Source organism: Balearica regulorum, chromosome Z (assembly GCF_011004875.1).
Source record: "Balearica regulorum gibbericeps isolate bBalReg1 chromosome Z, bBalReg1.pri, whole genome shotgun sequence".
Lineage (NCBI taxonomy): Eukaryota > Metazoa > Chordata > Aves > Gruiformes > Gruidae > Balearica > Balearica regulorum.
Genome location: NC_046220.1, coordinates 63,009,310 through 63,028,893, shown reverse-complemented (window position 1 = coordinate 63,028,893; position 19,584 = coordinate 63,009,310). Strand labels below are relative to the sequence as shown.

The following is a 19,584-nucleotide window of genomic DNA, read 5'->3' as shown; positions in this document are numbered from 1 at the left end:
CTTCCTCCACCAGCTGGTGATGCTCTTGCTAATGAAGCCCAGGGAGGCTGATGGCCTTCTTTGCAACAAGGGCGCATTGCTTGCTCATGTTAAACTTGTTAAACAGGATTCCCAGGTCCTTGTCTGACAGCTGCCTTTCCAGCCAGTTGGCCTCCAGCATGGACTGGTGCATGGGGTTATTCCTGCCCAGATGCAAGATTTTGTATTTCCCTTTGCTCAACATGAGATGCCTCTCAGCCCATTTCTCCAGTCTTTTGAGGTTCCTCTGAATGGCAGCATGTACACTGTAAGGTATCACACACTCCTCTGAATTCTGTACCATCTACAAACCTACTGAGGTTGCACTATGTCCCACTGTCCGGGTCATTAATGAAGATATAATGGTACTGGACCCAATATTGACCCTGGGGTACATCACCATTGACTCATTGCCAGCTGGATTTTTGTGCCACTGATGCCATGCCTTTCAGCAGGGTAGTTCAGCCAGCTTCCAAAGCACCCGACTGCCCACTCATCTAATCTGTATGTCATTGGTTTGTCTATGAGGATGTTATGGGACACAGACACAAAAGCCTTGCTAGAGTCAAGACAAACAGTATCAGCTGCTCTCCCCGTGTTCATGGAGCCAGTCATTTCATTGTAGAAGGCTATCAGGTGGTCAAGCACAATTTTGTCTTCATAAACCCATGCTCACAACTCCCAATCACCTTCTTGTCCTCAACATGGTTGAAAATGGTTTCCAGGAGGATTTGCTCTGTCACTTTCCCAGGGATCAAGGTGAAGCTGACACGCCTGTAGTTTTCCAGATGCTCCTTCTTGCCTATCTGGAATCTAGAGGTGACATCCACCTCCCCCAAACACTACAACCTTTCAAAGATAATTAATGGTGGTCTCACAGTGACATTGGCCAGATTCCTCAGCAGTCATAGGAACATGCCATCAGGTCCCGTGGACTGGTGTGTGTACAGTTTGTTAAACCTGATTCTCCTCTGCCAAGGGTATGTCTTCCTTGCTCCAGACCTTCCCACTGGTCTCAGGGTCTTGGGAATTCCAGAGGCAAGTTTTACCAATGCCCCAAGAGCAGCTGAATCTGAAGTTAAGTTTTACTTTTCATAAATTGTTTAAAACATAGAACTATTTGATTTTATATCAAATAGATTTGCTCTGTGGGTAACATTCTTTTAGAAGTCTTTAAGGCTCAATTTAAAGAAGGATAATGAATGCTTCCTAATGTTCCTGTCTTTATCTTAGCGCATTTGATTTCCATTCCTTACCCCTGGAAGCATGGCAAGTACCACACTGACATCCACCTCTAACAGACCACCCACTGTCTACTCTAAAGGTGACTTCTTGCAAGGAAAAAGACTTTTCTCCTGATAATCTAAAACAGGTTTTACTGTAACATCCTTCTGAATTGCAATATTTTGCTATTGGCTCTTGCAATTAACATTTCCCAGTAAATGCTTTTTAAACCTTGTGGAAAGATCAGGAAATACAATCTTAGACAAAAGGTTAATAGTTGCTTTTGTTTGAAGACTTTACCATCTGTCCTGGTTTTGACTAAGAGTTAATTTTCTTTCTAGTAGCCGGTAGAGTGCTATGCGTTGGATTTAGGATAACAATAATGTTGATAGCACACTGATGTTTTTAGTTGTTGTTGGGTAGTTGTAGTGCTGACACTAAGTCAAGTACTTTTCAGTTTCTCATGCCCTGCCAGGTGCACAAGAAGCTGGGAGAGCACAGCCAGGACAGCTGGCCCAGACTGGCCAAAGGGATATTCCCTGCCATAGAACACCCAGATATAACTGGGGAAGCTAGCCAGGAGGCAGGATTACTGCTCAGAAACAGACTGGGCATTGGGTTGCTTTTTTTCCCTTTTGCATGTGATGAACAATTGCATTTGTGCATCACTTGGTTATTATTGTTGTCATTATTATTGTCATTATTGTCATAATTGTCATTACTATTAGTATTATAATATTATTCTCTTCCTTTGCTATTCTATTAAACTGCCTTTATCTCGAGTGTGAAATACCTTTTTTTTCCATTCTCTTCCCCATCCCCTTTGGGGAGAGGGGCGAGCAAGTGGCTACATGGTGCTCGGTAACCGGCTGGGGTTAAATCACATCATTTTAGATGCAGGTAACACAGAATTTCAGTATCATAGAATCATGGAATGGCTAGGGTTAGAAGGGAGCTCAAAGATCACCTGCCCTGCCATGTAACCCCCCTGCCATGGGCGGGGACACCCTCCACTAGACCAGGTTGCCCAAAGCCCCATCCAACCTGGCCTTGAACACTTCCAGGGAGGGGGCAACCACAACCTCTATGGGCAACCTGTTCCAGTGCCTCACCACCCTCACAGTAAAGAATTTCTTCCTAACATCTAATCTAAATCCACCCTCCTTCAGCTTAAGGCCATTACCCCTTGTCCTGTCACTCCCTGCCCTTGTAAACAGTCCCTCTCCATCTTTCCTGTAGGCCCCTTCAGGTACTGGAAGCCTGCTGTAAGGTCTCCCCAGAGTCTTCTCTTCTCCAGGCTGAACAACCCCACCTCTCTCAGCCTATCTCCATAGGAGAGGTGCTCCAGCCCTGTCATCATCTTTGTGGCCCTCCTCTGGACTCGCTCTAACAGCTCCATGTCCTTCTTATGCTGGGGACTCCAGAGCTGGACGCAGTACTCCAGATGAGGTCTCACAAGAGCAAAATAGAGGGGGAGAATCCCCTTCCTCGACCTCCTGGCCATGCTTGTTTTGATGCAGCCCAGGACACAGTTGGCTTTCTGGGCTGCAAGTGCACGCTGCCGGCTCATGTTGAGCTTCTCATCAATCAATACCCCCTTCTCCTCAGGGCTGCTCTCATTCCATTCCTCGCCCAGCCTATAGTCATGCTTGGGATTGCCCTGACCTATGTGCAGGACCTTGCACCTGGCCTTGTTGAACTTCGTGAGGTTTGCACGGGCCCACCTCTCCAGCCTGTCAAGGTCCCTCTGGATGGCATCCCTTCCTTCCAGTGTGTCGACCACACCACACAGCTTGGTGTTGTTGGCAAACTTGCTGAGGGTGCACTCGATCCCACTGTCCAAGTCGCTGACAAAGATGTTAAACAGTGCCGGTCCCAGTACCAACCCCTGAGGAACACCACTCGTCACTGGTCTCCACTTGGACATTGAGCCACTGACAACTCATTGAGTGCAACCATCTAGCCAACTCCTTATCCACTGAATAGTCCATCCATCAAATCCATGTCTCTCCAATTTAGAGCCAAGGATGTCACGTGGGACAGTGTCAAATGCCTTGCACAAGTCCAGGCAGATGACATCCGTTACTCTTCCCTTGTCCACCAATGCTGTAACCCCATCATAGAAGGCCACCAATTTTGTCAGGCACAATTTGCCCTTAGTGAAGCCATGTTGGCTGCCACCAATCACCTCCTCATTTTCCATGTGCCTGAGCATAGTTTCCAGGAGGGTCTGCTCCATGATCTTGCCAGGCAGAGAAGTGAGACCAACCGGCCTGTAGTTCCCTGGGTCTTCCTTTTTTCCCTTCTTAAAAATGGGAGTTGTTTCCCCTTTTCCTTTTTCACTGGACTGCCACAATTTCTCAAATATGATGGAGAGTGGCTTTGCAACTTCACCCACCAGTTCCCTCAGAACCGGCAGATGCATCTCATCAGGTCCCACGGACTTGTGCGCCTTCAGGTTCCTTACATGGTCTCAAATTTGATCTTTTCCTACAGTGGGCAGTTCTTCATTCTCCCAGTCCCTGCCTTTGCCTTCTGTGACCTGGGTAGTGTGGATTGAGTGCTTGCTGGTGAAGACTGAGGCAAAAAATTTGTTGAATACCTCAGCCTTCTCCATATCCTGGGTAACCAGGTCTCCCATTACATTCTGGAGGGGGCCCACGTTTTCCCTCATCTTCCTTTTATCACTGACAAAGAAAATTTTCTTGTTGTCCTTGATGTCCCTGGACATTTCATGATCTCTGTAAAGCTAACGTACTGATACTGTTTTTTAGAATCTACAAAAAAGAAGGAATGATGCAGTTTTAGGGGAAGATTATTTTCTATACACAGGAAAAACTCAGCTGATTAATGAAACAGAAAAGGTATGTTGTAAGAGCAAGTGCTCCATATTCCGAGATTTGCCCTGTACCTGTAAAAACCCCCACTTTCTGTTTTCAGAAAGGATTGCTTATTTGCCTTTGAACATGTATATTGTTGATACATGGTTTATCATTTCTCATTTGCTTTCACAGTATCTGAAAACTGTGTTCAGCAAGGTATCCCCTACGAATTGCAAAGTTCCACACAGTTTCTGGACCAATTTTGAAGGAAATGAAAAGAATTTTGACTACACAATGGTTGCTGATAAATCAGTTCTCTTCAAAGCATAGTTTGAAAACTGTTTTTACATATTAACAATAGGAATTTTTCAGTAATAACTTTGCTCTTCCAGAAAGGTGTTAACACATATTTTTGAGAATTTAACGCAACGATTGTAAAGCTGCTCTCCCAAGCACCCCATCAACTCTGGGTAACTCTTCAATTGCAAGCGGCTTTCTGAAATCATGGTGTGGTGGGTTGACCCTGGCTGAGGGCCAGGTGCCCACCAGAGCCGCTCTATCACTCCCCTCTTTCATTAGACAGGGGAGAAAAGGTACAGTGAAAAAAAAAACTTATGGGTCAAGATAAGGACAGGGAGAGATCATTCACTAATTATCGTCACGAGCAAAACAGACCGAACTTAGAGAGGGAATTCATCTTATTTATTACTAAGCAAAACAGAGTAGAGGAATGAGAAATAAAACCAAATCTTAAAACACCTCCCCCCACCCCTCCCATCTTCCCAGGCTCAACTTCACTGCCGGCTTCAACCTCCGCCCCCCCTCAGCGGCACAGGGGGATGGGGAATGGGGGTTACGGTCAGTTCATCACGCGGTGTTTCTGCCACTTCTTCATCCTCAGGGGGAGGACTCCTCTCATCGTTCCCCCGCTCCAGCGTGGGGTCCCTCTCACGGGAGACAGTCCTTCACGACCTTGTCCAACGTGAGTCTCCTCCATGGGGTGCAGACCTTCAGGAGCAAACTGCTCCAGCGTGGGTCCCCCATGGGGTCACAAGTCCTGCCAGCAAACCTGCTCTGGCGTGGGCTCCTCTCTCCATGGATCCACAGGTCCTGCCAGGAGCTTGCTCCAGCGCGGGCTTCCCACGGGGTCACAGCCTCCTTCAGGTGTCTCCACCTGCTCCGGTGTGGGGTTCTCCACGGGCTGCAGGTGGAATCTCTACACCCCCTCATCCTCCCTCCATGGGCTGCAGGGGGACAGCCTGCTTCACCATGGTCTTCACCACGGGCTGCAGGGGAATCTTGCTCCAGTGCCTGGAGCACCTCCTCCCCCTCCTTCTGCATTGACCGTGGTGTCTGCAGATGTTCTTAAATCTTCTCACTCCTCTCTCTGGCTGCAAAAGCTCTAATTGTTTTTCTCTTTCTTAAATATGTTATCACAGAGGCGCTGATTGGCTTGGCCTTGGCCAGCGGTGGGTCCATCTTGGAGCCGGCTGGTATTGGCTCTGTCAGACACAGGGGAAGCTTCTGGCAGCTTCTCACAGAAGCCACCCCTGTAGCCTCCCCGCTACCAAAACCTTGCCATGCAAAACCAACACACATGGTTAGAGTTCTAGGATTGGAGCTCAGTCAAATCTATTGTGCGGATTATCAGGAGACTGATGTTGGGATCCCTAGCTGGGATAAGTGAAGGATTTCTGCATTGCAGGCATGGAATGCCTTGGTCTTTGCCAGTTAACCTGACATCATTGCCCATACAAGCAAGGTAAAGGTAAAATGAAAAAAATTATTTACCGAATCTAAGTGCACCAGAAACAGGTAAGCAAAATTGAAAAGCTCCTACATGTATTAATCCACTTAGAGCACAGGTAAAGTTTTCTCATGGCCTACAGCAACCCCTAAGATGATAATGCAGGCCTATTAACTGTTGATTAGAGAGATGATGTTAGGGCACTCTTTGTATATTGATTTCCCTTCTGCACATCTACCCATTTTATTAAACTTTTTTTTTTCTCAATAGCTCTGTTTTTTATCATAAAAGAGAGAGTGGTTCTTAAATACTTTTAAATTTTGAACAATTTGGCTAAAATAGAGTAATTGCTTGCTTCTGGCATTTCAATGGCAGCCTTTATGAACCAAGGTTTTTGGCATTTGGTTTGGGTTTTTTTTTTTGCTATTATTCTGAAATCCAAATTAATTTATTTATTTGTATTATTTCCAAGCTAATTTTGTCCTGTGGCAGGGACTGACAAGTACAAAATTTAAAGAGTGTTTTGCATCTGTTTTGTTTCTGGGAAGCAGACCAGTAGCTCAGAATTTCATATGTACTATTAAAGGTTTTACCTGAAGGAAGGTATCCCAGGCAGTGCTAACATCACAGAAGTTTTCTATTTGTGAATTTTAGAGCTCATTTTTCTGGCACCCTCCACTGAGAGATGCAAGGAGAAAGGACAAGAATGTTCTAAGCAGTAGCAGCTTCTCTGCCTCTGCTAACCATCTTTGGATGAGATGTACTAGTCAAAACACAGGAAATATTTATGTAATGTTCCAATAGATAGAATAAACATACCAGAGTTTAATATTGTGCAATATAAAACAAAAGATCTTGATTATCCAGTTAAACTTCTCTAAACTTAGGCCAATTAAAAGCTACCAGGATGGCTGAAAGGATTTTTGCTCTTAAACCTTGTACTTTTGGACTATGGCTTCCATTTAGAAAAAAAGTGCACTGATTATCATTTTGAAATAAGTACTACCTGAAAGGTGCGTATTTTTAAACAAAATAAATCTCTGACAATTGCTTGGAATTACTTAAAACTCTGTAACATATTAAGCATCTATAAAGGAAGCATTACCTAGACTTATCTGTGGAGATTCTGTAACAACTGACCTACTTGCTCAGGGAAGTATCACAAATTTGCAATCTTTTTTAGCCCAGATAGCTTCAAAAATACTTCAGTCCCTTCTCAGTTCAGGTTTGGGGTATGGAAAGTCTTGAAAACTAAAATATTTATGACTGAAACCTTAAATCTTTCCATTCCAAGATGTAGAGTTCTTTACCACCTAAGGAAGACTGCAGTTAGATCACTAATAGTGACCAACTACACGCATAAAGCTCAATCTCATTTTCTCCAGCAAATTTAATTTTTAAAGAGAACTTGAACTGTAACTCCAAGTAAAAATCAACTTAATTGGGATAGATTCCCAGTGACGTTATAACAAAACAATTAAAAACTTACTCCCTTACAACCCCTTCCTGTTTAACCGTAGTTACGGTGTTTTCAAGGGTTTATTCCCTAGGGTAATTAAACCGCTTCTTACTGGACTTGGCTACCAAAAGAGTATTTAAATGGGAAATCTGTTTTTTCTTTCATTTCTTGTGGGCACATTTTCATTTGCTGGCAGAGCGTTCAGTGGATTTCATGCCAAATCAATTAATGGACCCAACCCTGCCCTATTACAGGTGGGGTTTTGTACCTAGACTTTTTGGTACTCCGCGTTTAAACTGAGAATCCTTTCGCTGTGCTGAAGGAAACCAGCTAGCGGGGTTCTCGGGCCGCCTTGGCGCGGGGGTCAGTCAGAGCCGCTCACAGCCGCACCGCGATGGAGCGATCTAACCGCCTCGACCCCCCCGGGCGGGGGCTGCGTGCGCCGCCCGGGCTACTCCTTCCCGCGGCGGCCCCGCAGGGCCTGCGGCCCGGTCGCCTGCGGCGGCTGGCATGTGCGGGGAAGCCAGGGCCGTTAACGGCCGCGCCGTGCGCGCGGGCCCGCACCCCTTTCTAGGCGGGGCCAAGGCTCCACGCTGGTCCCGCCCCGGCAACGGCGGTCCGGCCGGCTCCTTGGGAAGCGAGGGTTTTCCGCTTGCGGCTGAGCTCGGAGCCGGACCAGCGGAGGCCGGTGTGCGCGGGTCGGGGGCGCCCGCAGCCCCGGGAGCCCCAGCCGGCAGGGGACGAACGGCCTGCCCGCGCAGAAACTCCGCCAGGGAGCAGCCGAGTCCGCCGCTAGAGCGCCCGCGCGCTAGGACGTTCTGGCAGGCGCCGCGCGCTCCTCTCTGTCGTTAGGTCCGCCTCCCCGGCTGCGTGTAGCACCGCCGCGAACGGAGCGGTCGTGCAGGCTCCGCCATGATGAACAGCGGAGGGATCGGGGTGCCGCTGGGCTTCCCCTTGGGCCCAACGTCTGTCATCCAGGTCACGAACCTGTCCTCGGCAGTGACCAGTGAGCAGATGCGGACTCTCTTCGGGTTCCTGGGAGATATCGAGGAGCTGCGCCTCTATCCCCCGGAGTAAGTGGGGCCCGCGCCGGCCTCCGGAGCGATAGAGACTTGGGAGGAGGAAGAGGCCTAGAGGGGCCGGGAGGGTGGAGGGAGGGGAAGAGGCAGAAAGCCCTGCGTGCCATCTTGAGTATGGGCACCAGGGCCTCCCGCTCGGGGAGGGGGTCACGTGGTCCCACCCCGTTGTATGGCAGGAGCGGTAGGGGAAAGGAGCTTCGCCCGAACCTAAGATGGCGGCTCCGGCCCGGAGGAGGAGAGCAGCCGCGGCATCTTCTGAGCGGCGGGTTTTGTGTTGCCCTGGCGGCGGCGAGGGCTGCGGCCGCCCGCTGGGGGGTGCCAGCACTGAGTCACAGCCGGAGGCCTGGCGAGAAGCGTGCTCCCAGGCTGCCCCGCAGCCTTTCCCCGGCGCAGGTCTCTTTCTCCTCGTTGAAAGCCCCCTTTCTGTGGCCCATCTTTCTCTTCCCTCGGACTGAGTTGAGGTGGGTCGGGCGAGAGAGCCCCAGGCCCGACGACCCGCCCCCCCTCCGCGGCTGGCTGCCAGGGCGCGCTGCCCGGGCGGTGCGTGCCGGCGGGAGGGCCCAATCTTTCTTTCTTTTTCTTTTCCTTTTTTTTTTTTTTGTTTTGTTTTGTTTTGTTTTGTTTTGTTCGAAGGGCTCTGTTCTCCAAGAAGGCGCCTCTCGAACAGACGCCAAAATAGCTGTTCACAGAGGGACGAAACCTGCCTTGATAAGATTTGTGCAGTAAAGGAAAGTTAATAACGAACATTACACGTTTCTCTAAACTGGAGCTGTTCTTATTATGTCAGCTGCATGCGAGGGATGCGCTCAGATGGGAAATACTGAGGTTCGCGAAATAACTATATTGTTATTCCCAAGGAGGTGATGATCAACAGAACAGGGGAGGAAAAGAAAGAATTTTTTTCTTAATGCATCTGTTGTACTAGGAAATGAATGACAGATGTGTCCTTTAAACCCATTTATCTTTTGTTTTTTCTTATGAACATAAACTAGGAATAGCAGAAAGGAGAGTGAGTCATTCACACCCAGATTTTAATTGTAATGCAGAGAACATGTTCAGAGGAATAAAATTTGAATTTTTAAAACTAAATAGCAAAAAAATTGGTATTTATCCATTTTTATGTTACTACATTACATCTGAATAGGTTTGAATGAGGACCATTCAGAAAAATACGATTTAATATGTATATAGAGTATATGTAATAGGCATCAGTTCAAGTAAAGATGTTCTTAAAGCAGCCTTACTGAGTTTTAAACACTTTAATAGATTTATGGTGATTTTTATACAGTTTACTAGGGTTTTACTTTGGACTTAGTCCACATTTGCATCTTAATACTCATGAGTTTTCTCCTGACTGAATATATTTTTTGTCATAGCTGTTGTTCTTATGTTTCACTAAGTTATATAACAGACGTTAAGGCGAATAGAAACTTTCTTCATATACACATGCAAATAATGTTTGTGCCTATGTATAACATTTTGCCAGTGTGTATATACACATAAAATACTAAAATCCAGTACTATAGTAGGGTTTGACTTGGAAATGTCAAGGTTATAATGCTTAAACATCTGTTCTAAATGAATTTAGTTTTCAGAGATAGGATGCAGGATTGTGATCACTTACTTTACTCTTGGTATATTTACAGTTTTTATGCATAATGTTTAGAAATACGGATTTCCTTGCCTAATAGTTATGGACATTTGACCTTTCAAATTATTACCATGGGAAGAAATTAAGTATTTGTTCTAGTGTCCTTCTTGTGAAACAAAAAAAGGACATGTGTCCTCCTGACTTTCTGAAAATATATTTGAATAATATTACGATAAATTCAGAAAATAGTGTTTCATTGATGAGTGCGTGGAAGCAAAGGTGTCCCAAGCAAAAAGATGCTACAGTAGATGTCTGCAATTTGCTAGAATTGTTTTCTGCTCCTGTTTTTTCCTTAAGTATTCAATGATTTCAGGCCTAGATTTTTTAAAATCATTTTATTCTATTAATTAAATGAGAAGTTTGCTTTTTACATTAGAATCAACATCAGACAAAAAAAATCATCTTAGTCTTAGCTTTAAAAAGCTTTTAGCCTTTTTTCTTTTCTGTAAGAAATCCAAACTTCCCACGTGTTCTAGATCATGAATTTTGTTAGCTTCATGGAACACCGGAAACTCACTTTTCACTCCTGTTCCAGATGAATAACATAATTCATTAAGTTGAATTAGTGAACTAGAGGTCTCATGGATATTGACTACTGAAGGACAAATATTAGTATGCTCTTTTTAATTTATTTCATGCTGAGGAATAAGAGGAAGGGGACATAGTAGCTTTCATTCTTTTGAGAGTATTTGCGTTATCTACGTTAAATAAAAGCATTCACTGAGTTTGGGACCCCATTTGCTAGCCTTTGTACAGAAATACATACTTAAAAATATAAACCCAACAATTCTTGTTTCAAGAATAATGTATGATGTATTAAAAGAGTATTATCCTCACTTCTTTAATAGATTAAGCAATGAGGTGATATAAAGTTGCATATTGCATTTTGTAGAATTGCAACTTATTTTCTGTCTTAATACTGTATTGCAAATATTCAGCTTACAAACAAAATGTTTTTACTTAGTCAAGCATGAGTTTGCAGAGCAGAGTGAAGTTGTGTTCTCTTCTGTATGCATCATTTCATGTATATATAAAAAAGGGGCATTCATGTTAAGGAATTCACTGTATTATTTGTAAACCCATTGCCTTTGCTGGGCATGTTGATATATAATGGATGTGATCTTCCGGTTCTGTTGATAATGCATAACTGTAAACAATATATATATACAGATGTATATGTACATGCATAAACACATATAAAGTGCATAAACTCCCTTTTCTCTATGATCTTTCCCAATAAAAGTACAAGTTATCCCTCACCTCTTACAAGTCAGTCATGTCTATCAGCCTTCTACTTTCTTCCTCAATCTGCTGAAGTCTAATCCATAAAATCTGATTGTATTAAATACTCAGATTTTTTAATAATGAAACTACTTTTTGTAATTGAAAGGAAGTAGAATGATAGAATATCTCAAGTTGGAAGGGACCCATAAAGATCATTGAGTCCAATGCCTTACTCCTCACAGGACTACCTAAAAGTAAACCATATGACTAAGAGCGTTATCCAGATGCTCCTTGAACTTGGACATGCTTGGTGCCATGACCGTTTGCTTGGAGAACCTGTTCCACACACCGACCACCCTCTCAGTGAGGAACCTTTTCCTAATGTCCAATCTGAACTTCCCCTGACGCAGATGCATTCCATCTGCTCATGTCTTATCGCTACTGGTCAGGATGATGGCTCTGGCACCTATGGGTTTTGTACTTCAGTGATGATAGTACAATGCTAATGCTATGGTTGTCTGAACTAGCATTATTAGAAGAGTTCCTTTTCACCCATTTTCTACATTTTTCCTGTCAGTGACATTTACCTCAGTTTTATAGGACGCAGCAGAGAATTGCCTTAAACTAGAAGGAAGTCTCAATTGCTGAATATAATTAGTTACAGATTGTATTAAATAGAAAGCATATTAATGTTAGAGTAGTTGAAGTTCTTGTAAGCTTGCAAAATGTGGAGAGGAAGAGATAAACTACTTCAGTTTTTTAACTCATTAAATAAAATGCAGGTTAAGATGACTCTTCAGTATTCCCAGCAACCTTCCTGAACCCAGTGATTTTTCCCAGCAATTAATAGCTTAAGACTGCGGTTTCTGTTAGGGTCCTTTACTTTATATCTCAAATTGATTGTGAGAACTTTTTTTATGAATGTTGTGTGAAATCACGCTATGCTTTTTGGTAGTTTGTCACTTTATGTTTTATCTTCATTGATCAAATCCCTTCAGTTTCTTCAGCCAGTGCTAATCAGACATCCCTTTAAGAAGGATGGATTTCATACCTGCCGTGTTCCTGAAAGGCTAGTTCTCCATGGGGAAGTTTCTGTATTTTATATGAGAGGCTTTCACACTTTATGCAGATGACAGTCAATGCTACTTTATTATTACTGTTACGTTGTGAAGAGGCCTATGCGAACTGTGAGTAGTCCACCTTCAAATTCAGTGTTGAGGGCATCGGAAACTCTTGGCACTGAAGAAGTTGTTTCCATATGGTCATCATCCTGATTTTAGCTACTTGGCAGTGAGGCTTCATTGGCACTGAAAGCAGTATTTCTTTTAATTGAAAAACCATTAACATGAAGCATCTTTCACTGATGCTTCATCACTTTCAGAGATGCTTGTTACTGGTGGCTGTTGTTTGTATTTACTTCTTTTCTTACAAGAAAATTTAAAATTTGACTTGATTGTACAGCTATATACTGTTCTGCTCTCTGGAAGGCTTTCCATTGAAACTTTAGTCTAAAAATTAAAAGCACCTATTTGTGGACCTTAAATAACATCAGTAAACAAGTGTAAGTTATGTAGAGGTGGTAAAATAGTTGTTGTTGGTTTTTTTTTTTTTTTCTAATCCACTCATTTTACTCTTCATGTGTATTTGATTATCTGATCTTAAAGAGACCAGCAGAGTTTATCTTTTATGACCCTACATCTGCTGTATTGGTTTAACCTTGTTGGTCACTGGTGTCAAAAATTTGCACAAGAAACTTGGATTTCATGAGGCCTTTTTAACCCTTTCCTTGTAAGACTTACCTCTTAAAGACTGCCATGGGTCACATTCAGTGCTGGAATAAAAGACTCCTTTTATTCCAATTCATTACCAAGCCTTCTGGTCATCTGTTCTTCCCTGTCCCATAAACAGAGCTTTAACATTGAGAAGAAGGGTATTTAGAGACTCTTTGAGAATTTGCCTGGTTTTTTTTTTTTAAGCTAACTTTGTATGAAAGATGGTCAGAAATGAAAGTAAGGATGACTGAATTGCGGGTTTCTGATTTTACCAAATGAGTTCTGGTTTCTTCCTGAAGTTAAATGAACTTAAATAAAGACAAGTTATGGGTGTATATAAAAATGGAAAATTATGGTTAGAAAGGATGAAGAAGTCAGTAAGAACAGAAAATAATATTGCAAACACAGCCTGTGTAAGAGAGTTAGTTTATGTACTAAGAGTTCTTATACACCAGGGCTTCCATGTGGATTTGCCACTGCTGTGTAGAAGAGGGTGGTTTTAGTGGGGCTTTGCTGTCAGGTACAGTGGTATTTTGTCACAAAGTCTGAAGAAAAACTGAAGTTTTAAATACCTGTGTATGGTCCTGATTTGGTTAAGAGATCTGAATTCCCATGTTGGGAGTGGAGAATTGCTGTCACTGTTTAACAAGAGCTCCTCCGTTTAGCATTTGCAAAACTTCCAGTGCTTACTGAGCTCAAGGGGGAATTCAGAGACCATTGAGGAGGTAGGAAGGAGCCTGCGTGTACAAAAGGTGTCTGAGAAACCATACTTGCGTGATGATGCCGACATTTGAATATGCAAGAGCATACGTGTTTCCTGCTCTGTAGAATATTCCCTGAAACTTTTTTATCTTTGCTGTGTCTTGCTTTTGACAGCCTAAAGTTATATACATTTAAATTTATGCCATCGAGAGGGACTTTGACAGGCTTGAGAGGTGGGCCCTTGTGAACCACATCAACTTCAATAAGGCCAAGTGCAAGGTCCTGCACATGGGTCAAGGCAATCCCAAACACAACTACAGGCTGGGCAGAGAATGGATTGATAGCAGCCCTGCGGAGAAGGACTTGGGAGTCCTGGGTTGCATCAAAAGAAACGTGACCAGCAGGTTGAGGGAGGTGATCCTGCCCCTCTACTCTGCTCTTGTGAGACCCCACCTGGAGTACTGCGTGCACCTCTGGAGTCTCCAGCATAAGAAGGACATGGAGCTGTTGGAGCGAGTCCAGAGGAGGGCCACAAAGATGATGAGAAGGCTGCAGCACCTCTCCTGTGGAGACAGGCTGAGAGCGTTGGGGTTGTTTAGCCTGGAGAAGAGAAGGCTCTGGGGAGACCTTACAGCAGGCTTCCAGTACCTGAAGGGGGCTACAAGAAAGATGGAGAGGGACTGTTTACAAGGGCAGGGAGTGATAGGACAAGGGGCAGTGGCCTTAAGCTGAAGGAGGGTGGATTTAGATTAGATATTAGGAAGAAATTTTTTACTGTGAGGCACTGGAACAGGTTGCCCAGAGAAGCTGTGGCTGCCCCCTCCCCGGAAGTGTTCAAGGCCAGGTTGGATGGGGCTTTGGGCAACCTGGTCTAGTGGAGGGTGTCCCTGCCCACGGTAGGGGAGTTGGAACTTGGTGATCTTTGAGGTCCCTTCCACCCAAACCATTCTATGATTCTGTGATCACAAAATCCACTGTTCAAGAAAGTATTAATTTGAACCTTTCTGTTGGCTGTTTAAATAGACTTTTGTGAAAGATGAAGTATGGCTTCTTTTTCTCACAGTTCTGAACAAGACCAGATTTTATAGATCACTTCCAGTTTGCAGTACAGTTGAAATCTGCAGCTGGTTTGCAGGGTGTGACAGGTGTTTTGCCTTGGATATGTACTCCTATATGCCAACCACTCATACAGCTCAGAGTTGTTTTTCAGCTTACTAGGAGACCAGTGACGTCTGTAATCAGATTCTTAGCCCCAGTCATGCTTTTATTACGCTCGTCATCCAGTTGAGGTCTGTTTCAGAGAAGCCTTCAAAATTACATTTGTAGTGATACGCCTTCAAATGTGGCTGCAAGAGGGTTTTTGAACAGTTAAATATTGAAAAGCTTTATTGAACAACAATTGGGTTTTTGCAGAATGAGTTGTTTGAAAGCAGGGAGGCACAAACTGTCTCCATTAGGTGTTGAAAGCCCTGCTGTGTAATACTGTTTGCTTCTGGATGGTCTGGAGTGGTGTTGGAGGCTGGACTACACAAGTGTTTCTTAGACATTTTTATATTCTGCAGTGGCTGCAGTGTAGATAAGGCCTTTGAGATAAAGCACACACAGTCTTTTTTAAATGTGATCTGCACAATTATTCCATAACATCTTATTTTGATATGGTATTAATTTCTGTTGTCTCCTCCACCGCCCTGAGGAAATCTGGACACTGAGAGGAACGTTTTGTAGCCTTTTATTTGATTTTTCACTATGGCTTTCTGAATAGGTCATTTTTATGAAATGTTTTTAGTTGTTGTTTTCCTGTCGGAAGATGGATGTTACTGTTTGTCTACAAAAGAAATAAAAATGGCAGAAATGTCTTAATACCATTAGATATTTGCTTTTTGAGGTTTTTTGCTTTCATAAAGAAATTGGATTATAGTAACCTTGAATCAGAGATGTAGAAGTTGCTTTTTTGCATCAGTGCTTTGTAACCCTAGGAAGAAGACTATGACTGTACCTCAATTCAGCCTCAGAAAAGGTTAGCAGAAAAAAAATGGAACAAAAGGAATTAAAGCAGAATAGGACTTTTCTATTTTAAGAAAGACTTCTTAAGAAGCCTGCTGGGGAGGTTTAGGAGGCCCACTTTGTAAAAAGAGAAGACTCAATCACTGTGAAACCTTTTGGAATTTTAGATCTTTTGGATTTTAATCATCTCCGTTGATGTAGATGCAGCATTGATGTGTTGTCAGCAGAGGTGGTCTCCTTACAGAGAATTTCTCCTTCTGAACCTTCAGAAAACACTTTGTACCAAGACTTCTTTTTAGAGCCTCATTTGCAGCAGTATTCTGATGTTAATATTTTTAACATACTTTCCACATAGCTTTTGTGATGGAAATCCAGGAAGTACGGGGGGGGGGGGGGGGGGGGGGGGGGGGGGGGGGGGGGGGGGGAATATTATAAAAAAATACTCATCGGAGCTGGCTCTACAGATGTTGACATTTATAAGGATTATTTATGGGGCCTGGAACAAAACTATGTTCTTGAGTTAGCAATGAAAACAAAAAAAGAAAAAACCCAGGAGATATTAGCAGTGTTTTAACAGTCTGGACCGCAGAATCTTCAGTGGAGGCCTCAGGCATTTGGATTGTAACACTGCCATGTGTATTTAAAAACAAACCCCAAAGAAGAACAAAATAAACCCAAAACACCCTCTCCTCCCACCCCCCCACCCCCACCCCACCTCCCAGCAAACCTAAACAAACAAAAAACCCATGTGGCCATTAAAATCTTTGCAGTGAGCCAAGTCTGGCTTTTCAGAATATGTAAGATTAAATGTTGTATGCAAAGATTTCTGCTGAGTTCTGAGAAAGTCCTAACTTGCTGACAGCTCTGATGTTGGAAACTGTTCTGAACCAAGACCTTACAGGTGGCTCACAAGCCATTCTACACAATTATATCCTTCCTGAATGTGGAAACTTGAAAACATTGGTCACTACAAACAAAATAAATAGGCAGAAGAAATATCATCTTGCAATGTTTTTCTAAATTGTATAATGTTGTCTTTCGTATTTATGTCTCACCCATTCCCTGTTTATTTTTGCCTCCTCAGTGTATCTGTTTTCACAGAATTTTCCAGCATGTTTGCCAGGTACCTGGCATTACCATTTCTGGTAACCTGAAACATACCAGTCTGCCTGCCTCAGACTAAGTTCTTGTATCATTTATGCAATTAATATGGTTAAATAATGTGTCTACAATTTCTAAGCTTTTATTTAAATACTAAAGTCCAATTAATTCCTTACAAAAACTTTGGGAGTACCTGCTTGGAATTCGAGGGACTACAAGATGAGTTGGGCTAAACTTGAACTGCTTCTGGTACTTCCAGGAAGTTCACAAGTGTTTCTGTTTCTGTTGAGGGAGGGACAGTTTATGCAGTGTATTTTCCATGAGTTACTGCTTTGGTAAAAGACAGATGGTCTTTTCAAATGGAAATTGCTGATGTTCTAGCAACATCCTATGGCATTGTTTGAAGATTTCACGTGTTCTTCCTTTATATGAAGAAATAAACTGCTTGTATAAAGGTTACAAACCTTGACTAGGGAATACATTTTTTTAAGCAAACTTCTTTGGTTCTGATCAAGATTACAAAGTTTACATGTTGTGCTTTCTGACTTCTCTTGGTATACTTTCTAATGGAAAAGCAAATTACAAGTTTTCTTCCTTCTTTTAGCCAAATAGCAAATTTTTCCTACCTCTTCCAGTGTTATGCATACTATTACTATGCCAAACTAAGGCAGATGATAAAAAGGATTTTTCTTACATTAGTGAACTAGGACCTGACATTTGAAGGAACTCTCAAGAACTGCTTTTATCTTAACAAGAATTAACAAAACTGCTTTCATGAAGACCTAAGAAAGAGTATCGGTTATTATGGGCTATTATCTGAAGGACCCACTAAAAATGACTGGGCTTGTTGTTTGACTTTCCTAAACAAGGATTATTTGGAGGAAAAAAGAGAAACTGTAAATTTTTTACTTGACAAATATGTGAAGTAAATATGCTACTTACAACAGTAATTTGGAATGCACTGGTCAATGTTGTTTAGCAAGATTTAGGAAAATTAGCCTTGTTAATTTGGGATTTTGGCTTCTGTAAATTTCCATTAAAAAGGAGGAGTTGCTATGCTATGCTTTTTTCAGTGATGTAGTAAGTAGGCAAATTAGTAAATTTCTATACTGTCGCCTTCTGGCTAACTTTTTCAGGAAGTCTAACCCTATTTTTTTATTAAGGAGTAATAGTAATGTAAAATACATACATAGAATTATTTAAGGTGACTAACTGTTTTTTTCCTTTTGTCTTGCAGCAACGCACCTCTTGCTTTTTCCTCCAAAGTATGTTATATTAAGTTTCGTGAAGCATCGAGTGTTGGTGTGGCCCAGCATCTAACTAACACGGTTTTTATTGACAGAGCTTTGATAGTTGTGCCCTGCGCAGAAGGTTGGTATTTTAGACATTCTTTTTTAATGTTGGTCTTTGTCATGTCTGCTAATTGTTTTAAGCTTTCCATGTAAGGAGGTGGTGCTTTGTTGTTATTTTATTTTATTTTATTGCTTTTTTGAAAAAAAGTCTTGAAACAAAATTGAAAATTGAATGAAGAAACACAATTATATAGATTAAATTGAAATTCAGCATTAGAAAAAAGATAGTTGATTTAGATTATGATAATTCAATTTTCCATAGCTATTACATATTTTAGGGGAAAAGAAGGTAAAATAATTCCCCTGATACGGTTTGTGTTGGCAAGCTTATTCTCACACAGAGTTCTCACTGAAGTCAATGGAGCACTGAGAAGATTAGGCAATTTCCTGGCACCAATAACATTGCAGTTTGGATCTTAATGTATCACCTTTGCTATTTTTCCAGGTTTTTTTAGACTGAATCCCAATTTTGTCTTGTGATATGTGATATATACATTTGGCCATTTTAGATGAATCTAATGTAAAGTACTTAGCATTCATGGTGATAATTACTACTTGAATATAAATGTTTACCTGCTAGTTTAATAAAAATAATTCAATTTTCCTTTCTTGTTACTGTGGAAAATACTACTTTGTGTGCCATAAAAAGGTTTTTTTATGTATACTGTTACTCCTTTTTGATTTTAGGTATCTCTAAAATGCAATGATCTGTACAGAATGCTTACAGCGTAAAATATTTTTAAAATTCGTAATAAAATAAAATGCTTGGTGAATACTAAATTTACAAGTGTTCTTTTAACTAGCTTAGAGGCCATACTTTTACAGATGTGCTGAATACAAGGTAGTTCATATTGTTAGTATAATATCCCAGATCTGAATACAGGTATATGAAGCATGGCCCTATGATAGGCATATTGCAGGAGTTAGGCAGAGCCCCATTGACTTCATTGGGATCATTGTGGAATTGAGCATCTGCCCATTTGGTTCTGGACTTGTTGCCTCTTTGGAGTGGAAACATTCCAGCTGGTGAAGTGAACCTAACTTCACTTTGAACATGGTAGCTGTTTGCCATGAACAACAATATTTAGAATGATTGAACAATAAACTGCAGCAAGTCCAGAACTACCTCCTATTAACATAACTTTATGTGCAGAAGTCAAGTTTTGGTTCAAAAAATACTGTTGACTTCTTGGAGTTTGTTAACATTCATCCCCGAGTACCATTTTTTGGCATGTTTGCCACATCATGATCTGGATAGTATGAGATTAGTGCCGCTTTAATAATGGTCTGGGATATTCCTAGCAAACTCTGACAAGTCTCCAAAATTTCACAGACTTTATAAGTACTTTCACTAAAGGCTGTATTGACCTACAATATACTGCCTATTCCTGTAGCCTTCTTAATAGGGGCATATGGCACATGTCTTTGC

The 19,584-nt window shown here is 42.3% G+C and overlaps 1 protein-coding gene across 4 annotated transcripts in view; it reads left to right on the top strand.

The window, feature by feature from the left end:
• Positions 1 to 7,860: 7,860 nt before the first annotated feature.
• Positions 7,861 to 19,584, top strand: part of SREK1 (splicing regulatory glutamic acid and lysine rich protein 1) — a 37,856-nt gene continuing 26,132 nt past the window's right edge. For 2 of the 4 annotated variants that reach the window (XM_075739838.1, XM_075739835.1), the window contains exon 1: positions 18,041 to 18,174. Coding sequence is in view for 1 of the 4 variants with exons in the window: in XM_075739834.1 (XP_075595949.1) it covers positions 8,183 to 8,343; positions 18,041 to 18,174 (295 nt within the window). In the remaining 3 variants the exon portion in view is untranslated. Of the gene's footprint in view, positions 8,344 to 18,040; positions 18,175 to 19,584 lie in introns of those variants that run through there. The other 2 variants (XM_075739837.1, XM_075739834.1) reach the window with 2 other exon arrangements.